The sequence below is a fragment of the Sparus aurata genome, chromosome 13 (assembly GCF_900880675.1).
Source record: "Sparus aurata chromosome 13, fSpaAur1.1, whole genome shotgun sequence".
Taxonomy (NCBI): domain Eukaryota; kingdom Metazoa; phylum Chordata; class Actinopteri; order Spariformes; family Sparidae; genus Sparus; species Sparus aurata.
Window position 1 is genome coordinate 30239462 of NC_044199.1, and position 13939 is coordinate 30253400.

The 13939-nt window shown below is 41.3% G+C and overlaps 1 protein-coding gene across 7 annotated transcripts in view; it reads left to right on the plus strand.

The window, feature by feature from the left end:
- Positions 1-4212, plus strand: part of gria1b (glutamate receptor, ionotropic, AMPA 1b) — a 75441-nt gene extending 71229 nt beyond the window's left edge. For 6 of the 7 annotated variants that reach the window (XM_030437164.1, XM_030437163.1, XM_030437165.1 and 3 more), the window contains exon 18: positions 1566-4212. In XM_030437164.1, the coding sequence (XP_030293024.1) occupies positions 1566-1793 (228 nt within the window). In that variant the 3' untranslated portion in view covers positions 1794-4212. The remainder of the gene's footprint in view (positions 1-1565) is intronic. The other variant, XR_003986335.1, reaches the window with a different exon arrangement.
- Positions 4213-13939: the final 9727 nt, after the last annotated feature.

Below are 13939 nucleotides of genomic sequence, written 5' to 3' on the forward strand. Positions count from 1 at the left end.
AAATGTTTGACGCCTCGAAATATGTGCTGGGACCCTGTTTCTAATGTTGCTGAAGTTTGGTGCTGTTCTGAGCATTATTTTGATGGCGGTTTTATATTTGGACCCATTTATTGCTATGTAATGTTGTCGAGCGGTCGTTTCTGAGGATGCTAAAACTACGTTAGCTAACGGTCTGCAAACTTGATCTCTCGAGAGGGAGTCTAACAGTTTCCAGGTGTGTTAGACCATGGATTAAACTTACACCGGAATATCCCTTTAAAGTTCGCCGGAGTGTTCAGATTTAAAACGTTGCAGGTTACAGCTCACTATTTACTTACTGTGAGAAATTAAACGTTTTGTATTCAGGACATTTAATCATTAACTCTGCTGTGCATTGTTGTAACAGGTGGCTGCTCTGCCTGCAGGCTGTAACATTAACAGACTGTGTGCAGAGACAGCTGTACTGTTGTGTTTTGACAGCACATGTAGACGATGACAAAAACACCCTCTATTAAGGGAGCATGATGGGCGAGAGACCAAGAAAGAGAGTGAGAGAAAGAAAGAGAGAGTTGGCACACTGAGCTGGATTGTTAACTGTTACCTTCGAGCTGAAGCAGGAGGGAGATGAGTGTTTGACTCTGTTGTTCAGATGTGAAGAGCGCCAGCTCCGAGGTGTTGTGGGTGTTAGAGCTGCTCCAGTAAATAAATAAACCCAGGATTTATTTGTACCAATCTTCCTGACGACAGCTGATGCCGAGCGGCGAGGGAGCGTGGGAGCCTCAGAGGCCTGATACAGGATATTAACTCTGGATCCACATCATTAGTTTCCCTGAGAGGAGACACAGACAGAGAGCTCTGCTATTCAAAAGCAGCTTTTACAGATATTACTGTTGGTGACAAATGAGCACACACACATATATTTATACTTAAGACTTGGATTTCCAAACAACGTTAGTTATTTCTTCAAAAACCTTCAAATGTTACACTCATTACTAAAGTAGTTTTGTGACGTGAGGTGATGATACAGAGTTAGGTGAAAGAGACAGGTGCTTACAGGTGTTTGTTTGCTGATTTGCATGTGTGACCTAATGGAGGCGACAAAGGTAGTTCAAAATCGTACCTCGGTCAAATCTGGACATAAAGACATAAAGAAACACAAAGGGAAACCGTCATTGATTTACTGGGAATAGGGATTGAGCTGTAGACTTTTGCTACCAACCGTATGACCCTTCCTCTATCTCCACCCTAAATATAAACATTTCACAGTTGAGACTCTGAGAAAAGATTAATCCTCAACATATTATGTGTTGCCAAAAGTTTGAAATACTGATGTAGAAACTCTTGTTGAGGTGTTGATTTTACATCCTTTAAGGCTTCAACAGGAAATCTATCAAACAAGATGCTCCGAAAAGGCAGATTTTTTTTATCATTTCAAAAAATAGCATTGATGTGAGACTCACTTGTTAAATATAAAAACTGTATTTCTCTGCTGAATCTCAGGAGCCGAATGAACTCTCTTCACCGTCTGTTGATCAGTTTGTCTTTAATTTATAAACCGACTCCTTTTCTCCCACTCTGTCTTGCAGGAGCTCATTGATGCCGCCATGATGAGCACCAGCCTGGTGGGTGGAGGAGCAGGAGGAGGAGGCGCGTTGGTGGGTGGTTTTGGAGGAGGAGGGGGAGGAGGAGGAGCGTCAGGGCTGGGAGGAGAGAACGGCCGCTTGGTTGCGCACGACTTCCCGAAAGCTGGAGGTCAAGGTTTACCCTGCATGAGCAAAGCTTCCGGCCTGGGACTGTCCTCCACGGGCATGTGATCAGAACCAAGACTCCTGATTGGACGGGACGTTCTGGCCTGTCTGTCTGTTTAATGGTGAGGAAGTAAGAGAAAAGAGAAAAACAGAGGGAGGAGAGGCAAGACAAGAGATAACGAACTGAGCAGATGTCAGAGGAGAAAGGGAGGAACAATGTGTGAGAACAGGAGGAAAATGTTTTGTCAGGCAGGCAGAGGGACGTTCACGTTCAACAGCAGAACTCTGATGAACAGAGAGCACCTGAACACCACACTTGAGCTCCTGCAAGACGAGCGACTGGGCTTAACGAACTACAAACAAACTGAACTCTTTTTCTACAAGCGTTGTCTTAATCTAAACTCCTCCTCTTCTGCAATAAAAGAACCCAGGAGGGGAAACAAACGTGTTTTTTAAAAACTTCTTAACACACCCACCTTTCTTCTTCTTTACCCCGGTCCCGCCCTTCACTCGTCTCCTCTTCCTCCAGTTCAGCAGAAAGATTTGTCACGTTCACGCTGAATGCCACTTCGATACCTGAGAAGGTTGGAAAAGTCAGAATTTGAGCATGTTAACATTTTTAAACACAGACAAACACTTGTGTTGGTGATGAGACGTTTGCTGATAACATTCAGGAGAACACCAGAGGCCTGTACTACGAAACAACACACCCAGGATGTTTCTGTTATCTGGCCTCACTAACCTGGACAATCACAATCAAGTAAGCGGTTACACGAAGGTGGTTATTAACTCGACATGTCAACCCAAGTTTCCACATTCAGCCACGAGGTCGCTCACATAAAAGGGAGGCGTTTGCAGAATATGACCGGTCACAGACATGGACAAATCTACTGACAGCAGATTAGAATTAATTGTTTAATTTGTTTGGGTTTTTTTTTAATGTGACGAAACAACAGTCAGGTTGGTGTAAAGTTTCAAAGATTTAAAGGGGCTCTGTGGAACTTTGGTCTTTAGTTCATGTCTAAACTAACGTTAGCTACCGTTGCTCTCTGTTAGCAGAGCGCTGAGAGACGCCGACTGTCACTGAAAATCTGTCCTGAGTCCAGCAGCATTAAACAACTTTAATGTCACGTTACAATCCGCTTACACGTGGTCAATAAAAACGTGATTAATACATGTGATTTCTATAAGTTGTTACATAGAGCCCCTTGTTCAGGATTCCAGTGACAGATACATTGAGAGCTTGACGCATTTAAGCTTTAGAAAAATAAACATAAACTAACGAAGAACTAAGAGTTATATTTATTATCTATTTACCTGCCAGTTATTTTCTCAATTAATCGATCAGTTTTTTGGTCTATAAAAAAAGAGGGGGAAAAAACTGCTCGTCCGGAGTGATGTCTTCAAATGTTTTCTTTTGTTCTGTCAACAGTTTAAAATCTGGACGCTGTTCATTCATATCAAGCTTTATCTTGAAAAACAAACGATTACCAGTTTATAACATCAGATACATTTTGAGTAGGTTGACCAATCAATTAATCGACTAATTGTTTCAGAACAGAAAAAAAGTTTTTGCTGTTGCTTGTATCCTTTCTGCATCGACAAAGGAGTGAACATCGGTTTGGGTTTTCGTTTTTCCCTGTTTGTCGTCTGAAGAGCTCCACAGAAACAAAACACTAAATGTCCACATGATCACACTCGATGCAGCGAACTGAAACTGTCTTTTCAGGCAACATGTTACCAGGCCTTTATTTCCTATTCCTTCTGTTTTAGATATATATATATAAATATATTTGGTCATATATTAATGTGAAGCCTCCTTCTTGTATCTGTTTCAAATTAAATAATGATAAAATAGGACAGTAGATGAGTCACACAGAAAGTATTGAAAAAAACAGGATCAGATTTTTGAATTTATTTAACTTAAGCAATGGAGTTGAACATATTACACTTATTGTTACATACAATATTATTTTTTATTTCTCAGCAACATTATGTAGAACAGGAACCAGAAGTATTTAAGACCGGGCATTTATTTGAGGTAATACTGTAGACAGTTTGATGCCCACAAACCTTTTTTTGGAAATCTCTGGCCAAAACATGACTCTGTTTGCATCGTCTGGTAAACTCCCAGGTCTCGGGGTGAATTTTTCTTTTAAATGCAAGGTTAAGTGGTGTTTACTGTAGTGGTTAATCTGCGTCATCCTGTGGTTAAAATGACTGAGAGAACAAAGCTCATCGTGGCTGGTCAGGGTCAGTTTCTTCTGTATTTCCTCCTGGACCGAACACACGACGAAGCAGCAGCGCAGTGGAACTTTTATACTCTGAAACTGAACAAAAATCAGGAATAATACATTCACATTTGTATGATATGAATGATACATGTGCCGAACTACACTTGTTTGTCTAAATAATGTTATTTTTCATTGATTTTTCAGTTGATGGTTCAGATCGGTTACTCTATTTAATAAAAACTCTTAACGTATCTCGACTTTTGTAGTTTTTTTTCCCTGCCTGGTAATGATGAATCTTGATGCTGACAATACAATTTAAAATGGGGCTTTCAAACATATTGCACAGTCTTCATCAAATTACTTGTACTTTCTTTCTAAAAAGTTTTATCGATTTATCGAAATCAAACAAATTTAAACGGCAGCTGAACGGAAATTATTCATCAGCACTCCCTTTGCCTGATGGGCATCCTCGAATAAATGAATATAATACAACATGTACAAAAGTAAAAAAAAAAAAAACATACAACATATATAATACAGACAAATATCAATTGACATGGTGCTTTCAAGTCTTCTTAAAAATTGCAGTAAACTTTAGTGATATTTACTGATAATAAATGATGGACCTGTTGTCTCATGTCATACATCCCTGAGGATCTCTAATACATTACATTAGTTTCAATCACAAATAATGGATTTTTCAATGTAGTAACTATTTAATACATTAAGGATATAAACACGTTAAAAGAAACATGGTTTCCAACATCACCAGACTGCCTTAACAAATCATGGGATTTTTAAGTGTCGTCACATGAGGAGAAACTTGACAAACTTTGTTAAACTGCTTCCACAAACTTCGAGTCACTGGTGCCTTCTTGTAAATTCAGCATTATGTACAATACATAAGATGTTTCTTTCCTTTTAAAAAGTGTCAGTTTATTGTGGCACCCATGTAAAAGCCCGTCATGTTTCGTGTTTAAAGGACATCCTGTCTGCTTCTGCGTTCCCACAGCTGTTTAAACGCACGGTTTCAACTGATTCCACTATTGAAACGAAACGTTTTAAAGAATATAACCTATTGACAGTAAACATGTCAAATTTTACAGATCCAGCAATGAGTTACCAACATAGGCTCCTTCTTTGTAGAGAAAGTCACCAGACTCCCTTTAAAAAAACGCTCAATTTTGAGACTTGAGCTGAACACGGATGTGCCAATCCAAACACAAACAACCTCCCTCTCTCTTAGAACCCTCAGCTATTATATTATATTATATTATATTATATTATATTAGTTTATTCAGAGACCTCCACGAAGCTCAGATCATACCTCGAACCATGCTGCTGTATTTCAATGTTGTACTCGGGGAGCCCAATATTTTCTGAGGTGGAACATGCTGTAAAAAGTTTGAGAAACATCGCTTTAGGCAAGTAAATAACATAGCACCATTCATGCAGAAGGCAATTCAAAGTGCTTAACAGAGGCATAGCAATACATAAAATGAGAAATAAGGCATTAGATTAAAATGCATCTAAAAGACAATAAAGCAAAGGAGGTAATCAAACAGAGTTCTGTTGGAATTCGTTTGATATCCGGCTGTACACACACCCTGCAGTGTGTCCTCCTCCTTAAATCGCTTTTCTTAGCATGGCGAGCTGGAGAAAAAAAAAGACATTTTCTCATCTGTCATGTTATAAAACCTCGTGAAATAATTTGTTGATGCTCTAAAGCCACAGGGCGACACCAGATGGGAGGTTAAATCAGATTTTATCTCCCATTTCCGGCTCCGCATGAGACGCATTAGAAGTCTTTATTTCAAATCTATTGATGGTAAAAAAAAAAAAAAATCCTCTCTAAAGACCAGTACAGCTCCGTCAGATGAGGCGGTGAGATATCGAGCCTCTCTCCAGTTTAATTATCTGCCGTGACTAATCGGCAGAAATGACACTTTTCTGCAGTCGGGTGAAAGATGTAACGTGGTGATTGAACCTCTGCAGAAGGTTTTCCTCAGCTCTGAGAGAAAAGTTGCTGAAGTGACAGCAAATATAAAAACACTGTTTGATGAAATTGGACAGCAGGAGCTTCTCTGATGAGCAGCACTCCAAAAAAAAAGAACACTTTAGAGACGTCTGACAGCTAAAATGTGGCCACGGTGGAGAAACCGAGTCAGATCAGAGAAATCTCACGCCGGTATTGAAATGATAATGCGACAAGAGGCGGGAGAAGCTCAACCTGCCACCACGTCGGCACCCATTACTGAGGAAAATCACCCCGCAGAAGCGTACGAAGCGTCAACACGATCAATACAGAGTTTCAGGAATGTGAAACTTGCTTTCTGAGATGTGACAGCAGCCAAACGCCTCCTCAGGAAACTACAGTCAGGCGATGTCGCTAAGAAACTTTTATTGCTGGGACGTGATTGCCAACGATGAGAATAAGATCGATTCTGTTTATTAAACACGTCTGGTTCGATCGTTGATGTGACATCACAAAGAAATGACATTTTCTCCCGCCGAAACTGTCTCCAGAGTGCGTGAATCTGTTGGGAACTGTGTAATCTTTACGAGCACAAATCTGCATGTGAATGAAAATGGCAAGATTTTCGGTTTCCTTATTGTAGGCAGAGGAGAATTTAACTTTTTCTTGTCTTTCTTAAAAAAAAAAATCATCAGCTTTTCTTTTGTGCGCAGACAGAAAAAACAGGAGATTCCTTTTAGTTCACAGAGATTGGCTTGATCGTCAGACGAGAGTCGATGGTTGATTGCGCCCCCCCCGGTAAACCACTGTGGACACAACTGTGGAACTATTGATGTCACAATTTAAAGCAACTCTGCAGTTACAGCAGGGCCTCAGACGCGGTGCCTCCCCTGTGATTTTGCAGCCGCTTTCCTTTAAAACTTCACAGAAGAAACGTGAATTCTTCTCTCCAGGTCTTTTGAAACGTGTTTGAATGTTAGCTCCCCATTTCTCCGTGTCTGGAGAAATCACAGGATGTCGTGGAATAACTTTTTATCAATGTAAAATAAAAACACAGAGATTATTATTCGAATACAATCTTTTTTATCAATTTAGGTTTTTTCATTTATTATCCCTCTGTCTTACTTGTTTTACACCAACAGGTTCAATCAACTCACAACCAATAACACAAGTTTCCCCGTCTCCAAAACCAAAAGGAGCTTTTACCTGTAACTTCCTCCCTACCGGCCCACTACTTACCCTTCATTTGGCTAATGTGATGTGAAACGATTTTGCCATTTTAAATGCTAATGTGACCGGACCTTGATCCCTATTTGTAAGATTTGTTTGTGTCGAGGCTACAAAGAGACATTACTATACGACAGGGCTCACAATTAATCGCACAATAATCGGAATCGCAGTCTAAGTGCAGCAGCCAAATGGCAAGAACTGCAATTATCTTATAAAGTGTCAATCTTACATATGTTATCTTGTAAAATGTGTCACAATAGAGTTTTAATGAAATGTTGTAGTGCTGCAGAGATGCTCTGGCCTGCAGAGCTTGTTCAGAGACTCGGAGAAACGTCACGTCATCATGATTTTACCAGTTTTCAATGACAATTCAAATTGCGGTGCCACATTTAATCATCAGTAATGATCAAGAATTATATCGTGATCGCAATATCTGTCAGAATAAAACCCAAACTGACTTTTTGAACATATCACGCAGCCCTGCAATACGAACTAAGTCGTTTTCAGGCATACTGTCAAGTACTCATCGGCATATTGTTGAGTCTTGTTGTACAGTGAGAGAAAAATGTTTTTAAAAGAAGCCTCTGCAGACTTTGTGTTTCACACTCGAGGCTTTTTCAACTGATTTGTTTCAGACTAAAGTTCAATACAATGAACATCTTCCCCTCCAGAGTCCTTTCCGCTCGTTCCCCTTTGGCTCTTTCACCTTTTCTTGTTTTTTTTTTAAATTTCTTTGCTTCTTATCGATCCATCTCTTGGTGCAGCGTCTTAATTTCCACTTCTCTCTGTAACTTTTCTTTCTCCTTCCTGCGCGAAGCCCTGATCTTCTTTTGTCGTTATCTTTCTACCCCTGTGTCTCTTTGTCTCTTCATCCTTGTTTCTCTCCATTAGCTTCTGCTCTCTTTCGAGCTCCCGGGACCTTTCTTTAAATGGTTTGCTGTCCTGAGGGGGGACATCATATCACATAACGCCTCATTACTCCCCCGGCTGTGAGGGAGGACGGAGACAGACGGGGCCGAAACAAAGCCGACAATTAGCCCCAGAAAGGCCCTGATTAGGAGTTTGTGGCCCATTACTTTCCACTGCTCGCTCTCGTGGAGACTTCCAGAAGAGGAGAAGCGATGATGAGGAGGAGCGGATCCCTGAGGGGCTGCCGGAAAAAACACCACACCAGCCTTCACTGCGAAGAAACACAGAGGCGACTGAAATAAAACAAAACAAGTGGAAATGAGCCGAACGAGTTCTGGCACGCAGAGAAACTTCTGAGTGGCAAAAAATAAGAAGAAGAGTCAGTAAAGAGCCTTTAAGCCTCTGAGTAAAAATGTAGAAAAGTTAACATTCACTGTGTTTTCACACGTTGTTGATGTATTATTAAGTATACTGACAGCTCTATACAGCACTAGAACGGGCAGACAAGTCGGCTGAAGTGAAATCCGAGTCTCTGGAGGCCCTGGGACCCCGAACTGATGTGAGAAGACGTCGTTTACCGTAGATATAGAAAAGAAGACACGCCGTTCACCATGTGACGTACATGTACGCGGGAGCCGTACTGGCTGGTCACGAGACGATGTAGCTTTGTCCTTTATTTAACACAGACTGAGACTCTATAGACTTTGACTAAAACATTGACAAACATCATATCTGTGATCCATGACACAACCCATGTCCCTGTTAGCTTGTTGGCTAACTCCAAACTGAGCATTTCATAGTGTTATTCTGCTGTTATTCTGTAGTTTTCTTGTCAACAAATCCTAACAAAACTCAGTCCCACATAACCAGGACGACTCACCAGATAACCAAATAAATATTAATCCGCCACTTAAAATAGTCCCCGACAAATGTCCTTCTTCCTCTTGCTTAAGCACGAAAGATAAACGTATTTCTTTGGTTGTTTTGGTGCGTTATCGTCGTCAGCAGGACCACTTTGGTCTTTTGTGGCAAATAACTGACATACATAGTTATAGAAAATATAGAATAAGCTCATCTAATGGATGTATTTGTACTTCAACGAGATGCTGTCAGGCTTTTATATTTCTGTTTACTCTTCAAAAGAAGATAAATCTTGACCTCTGCTGCACGTTGACAGAGAAGAGACATCTATTTAATCATGATAATAATATAAATCTATTTAATCATTTTCATCTTCCCACTCCTGATCTCTCCGTCTTCATCGGCCTACTTCTCCTCCAGAGTTAACAGCCCGGGGGTTATAGCAGAGACATCTAAAGGAATGTGATTAATGTAAGGTGGATTTTCAATTAAAAATAACACAGCGCGCCCCGGAGAAACTCTTCATCCTCCCCCGTCTCCCTCCACCCGTGCATCTGCGTTGTAGCTGGGCGTTTAGAGGAGACGCGTTACACCCTCTCAGTCTGGGATCTCTGTCAGCTTCTTGTAGCTTCCGTCACAGTCTGCCTGCCGCCCCGTGGCTTTTTAAATGGGCGGATACGCAGCTATAAATGCAGCTCGACCGGCCTCCTCCTACCCGTCGTTCTCCCCGTGGTGTGAAATCCTAAAAGACGCAGAGACATCGTCGTCGTTTCGGAGGTTCATTTTTACTCCTCTCTGTGCTGAATCTAACAGTGAGGTCCTGGAGGAAACAAGACAAGAGGATAAAAGGCAACAACCTTTGAGTCGTCTACGTACATTATCCCCGATGTTTTCCAACAACGTTCAAACCACACAAATCCACAACTTTACTCAAGGTAGCTGTGTTTCATTTGGACGTCTGTCGGTAAGTCTTCTAAGTCTTCTGGCCAAACATCAGCGGATATGAAAGAAAGGGAAGAAAAAGTTGGGCTGTAAACGTAATGTGAATGAAACAGCTCCTACAGAAGAAAAACAACACACGTTCCTCGTTGGAAAAAGATAATCACATCCTTCTCCACTTTCATCAACACTGGTGGTTGTTTAAAAATTTAAACAACTCCTCCAATGAAACCACGCAAATTCACGACATCATCAACTACGACTTTTTATCTACTCTGCATTTAATCGTCACTCTTTACCTCCAGTGAAGAGTTGAAAACATCAGATCTGAGTGTAGAGAGATACGCTGACCTTTGACCTTAATGGCAGCAAACACTTTTTCTTTCTCAACTCAGCTGCATCTTAATCTGGACCTGCAGACCGAGCCCTCGTGGATTTCAGTCGTACGTACCGTGAAGTGTTAACTGTCAAGTTTGTGTGGTTATCACGATTGTTCTGTGACATAATATACATAATTTAATGTCCCACAGTTTAATTACAAAGACGCCGCTTAGCAACCGCTAATATTTCAGAGGTTGTCGGGAACATTAAACATCCTCACAAACTATTCTAACTCTGACTTTACAACGTGTACATTGATCAGTTTATAGAAAACACGTTTAGTCATGTGACCGTCTTTATAGCAGCCCAGCATTAGCTTTTTAAAGCTAGAGATTTAAGTTACGCTTCAGAAATCACACAAGTGGTGTTCACCTGTGGAGATTATCTTGATGAACAAAACATGTAAATGACATAAAATCAGATTATTTTAAGTGACATTTTGATATATCGGCTTTCTTGTCGAGGGAACCGTGGCGATGCTAACTTCAGTTAGCGTACAAACACATCACTGCACCACTCTGTTACAACATGTTCTGGCTTATTAATGTTGTGAAACAGCCGCAGTTCGGTTTGGAAAAAAAGCTCTTGCACGTCTTTTAACCGCAGCACTGTTTTCAGTCTGAATTCTCTCTTGACGTCTTTTCAGGAAAATCCGTCAGCGATAATGAATAAACACAATAACAGCATCCTTTAAGTTCAGGCTGGAAGAAAAACGAGCTGTTGAGTAAAGAGTCAGCTGCAGGTTTTGTTCCCCGTGCTGATCAGCATCTGTCAGCTCCTCCCATCGTCTCCGCAGCTCAATAATTGCAGTAATTCAGCACACGGTGATAATAATAATCAGCTGTATCTGCTGCTGCTGATAACGACTCTCCGCTCTGTCGAGTCACTGTACACCAAAAGCCATAATTACATTTTGCACGCTTCGATTGGCTTTTCGTTAATTCCCTGACAGCCAATCAGCTCGGCTCCTCTGTCCGGGTCGCTCAACTTGGCGTCCATGTTTGATGGTCACTTTTAAAACCCCCATAATCCTCTCTGAGAGGCTGAACCCGGCTGCCTCGCCGACGCCAACACAAAAAAGCTTATTTTTCCCTTCCTTCCTGCGGCGGTCTGACAGCCTCAGTGTCGTTTCCGCACTTTTCTTTCTTATCTGACAGTTTTCAACAGATGTTTCTCCGTAATTCCCCCCATAAATCTGCTTCCGCGACGCGTAAGTATGTTGTGTCATCATGTGTGATTTCTATAATCCCTCAATACAAACCGGGGCTCCGTCACGCTGCGTCTTCTGTGTGTATGCATGTTGTGACACGTGCGTATGTATGGGCGTTAATGTGGTTATGAAAGTGTGTATTGTGAGGATAACTATGATTTCTGGTGGACTGTGTTGGGCCGCGTGCAGTACTTGAAACAGAGCTAACGTGCCAATTATTAAAGGAACAGTTCAACACAAAAGAAGACCCAGTGATTATCTTAAGTTTTCATAGTCCACAAAACATTTCTGGAGCTTCACAGCAATTTTAGGGATCCTCGTTTCATTTTGCATCTTTAAAAAGCAATGTAAGAGGTTGCCTTCCATCCGCCGATGGCTACACTGCCCGTTCGTGGCAAGAATCTCCCGCTGATATTCAGCCTCGCCCGTCTGTGTGAAAGTTACGGAGGTGGAACTGGGGGACGGTTTTCCTTCCGCCTCTGAGCCGAGGTGACGTTGTGTGAAAGAGTAAAGCCGGCAGCGTGGGACAGGAGCGTGGTGGTCGGATGGCGTTCAGTCTGACAGCTACACAGATCCTTCGCTCATCAAATAAAAGAGAAATGACACACACTTCAACCCTCACACATCAAAATAACCACAGTGATGTGGTAGCAGGTCGTGTCATCAGCGTCTTACATGAGGGGGGAAAAAAATGAATTTGTACGAGGAAAAAACAGATTATGTGACGTGATTTCCAGCAAAAAACTCCAACTCTTCGCAGTTACCGTCTCTGGAAACTTGTCACTCTGGTGATTATGGACATCTCTGGATTAGAGGAACATGTTGGGCCCCTCTCATGACTCGGGGGGCCCGGGACAGCAGAAGGCTAGATTAGTCAAGCCACCATCAAATCAAACCACCGGCTGCTCTACCTGCTGAGCCACAGCCGCCTCGTGGCGATAAAGAGACGTGTCACCCAGTTTTGATTTTGGAGTCAGCCAAGTTTTTTTTTTTTGGACAGCAGTGGAGCTCTGTGTCACAGAGGAAGGAGATCCTGACAGACAGACTGCGTGTCGTGAAGTGAACAACAGTAATAATCTCGGCTACCTCCGAGTTCAGGTGTCAGCCGTGACACCTGCTCAGCCAACATCAGCACAGAAACCTTCCTGGGGATGGTGGGATTCCTCCTGAGCAGCCTGCTGAATATTCAGGTCACTGTTCTCACTGCTCGTGTTCACAGATGAGGTGAATCCAGGTAAAAACACAGTTTGCCTTCAAACTGAACACCAATTAGCACGCAGCCGGAGATAAAGACGAGCCGACTGGAGGAGCGGAGGATTTGAGGCTTTAAGGTAACTGAATGTGTATTTAATGGAGCTGTGTGTCTAATATTTTATACATTAATGGAGATGTTTATTAAAAGGAGCTCACCTCCTCAGACTGGCCTGTCAGTGGTAGATGTCCTGAACCACAGTGACACCAAGTGGACATTTAGAGAGCTGACAGAACAGATCAACAAGGTTTTTTTTTTTTTTTGAACCACATGTTGGAGCAGGGATAGCACAGATGTGGACCCTTACTGACATTACAGTGGAGATGAATAAATAGGATAATAGCCGATCACAGGTGTTTCCTAAAAGTGTGACAGGCTGTACTTGTAAATATTTTACACGAATAAGAAATATGTTCATGTGAAACATCTGCCGAATGAACGAGAAGGCCTGAATAGTTAAGAATTTGTTGTATACAACGTTTCACAAAGTTAAGTCAGTGTCTCCCGAGGCAATACGTCTCAAAATTTAGTGTTTTTTCAAGGGAGTCTGGTTACCTTTTTCCACTTTGTGTTCCAATGAAGAAATAAATATTATAGCAATACATTTACTAAATTTTTAACCATCAGTAGGCTATATTCTCTGATAAAATTGGTGTAAATGGTTAAATTAGGCTTCAGTAAAATGTGACTGTTGCTCTCTTCTATCTGACGTCATTCGATGATTGTGACTCAAGACGTTCATGTAAAAGCAGGATTTTACTAGTTGTTGGTTTCGACACGAATGATTGTTTTTATTTCTGGATTCATCTGCTGATCATTTTTTTCTGCATGAGCACATCGATTGTTTGGTGAAAATAGTGAGAAATGGTGGTGACAATGATCCCAAAGTGACACATTCAAAGAGTTTGTTTAGTCCAAACTTAAACATTATGACATTCAAAGGGAACACAGAAAATCTTTACAGCAATCTTTGTTACAATCAACACAGAAGCCAATTCAGTGGTGCCTCAGACAACGGACTACAGATGACGATGTACTGATGGAATGATTTATTGTTAGCTTTATTTCTGTCTTTATTTTGATCGTTTTTGTCTTTGAAAAAAAATAATTTAAATGTATTTAAATTTATGTATTGCTGTTTCTTCTTTCAGAATATTATCGATTAATATGTTCCAAAACAACTTTAACATCTTCAGGGAACAGTCTGATGAGGTTAAAGAT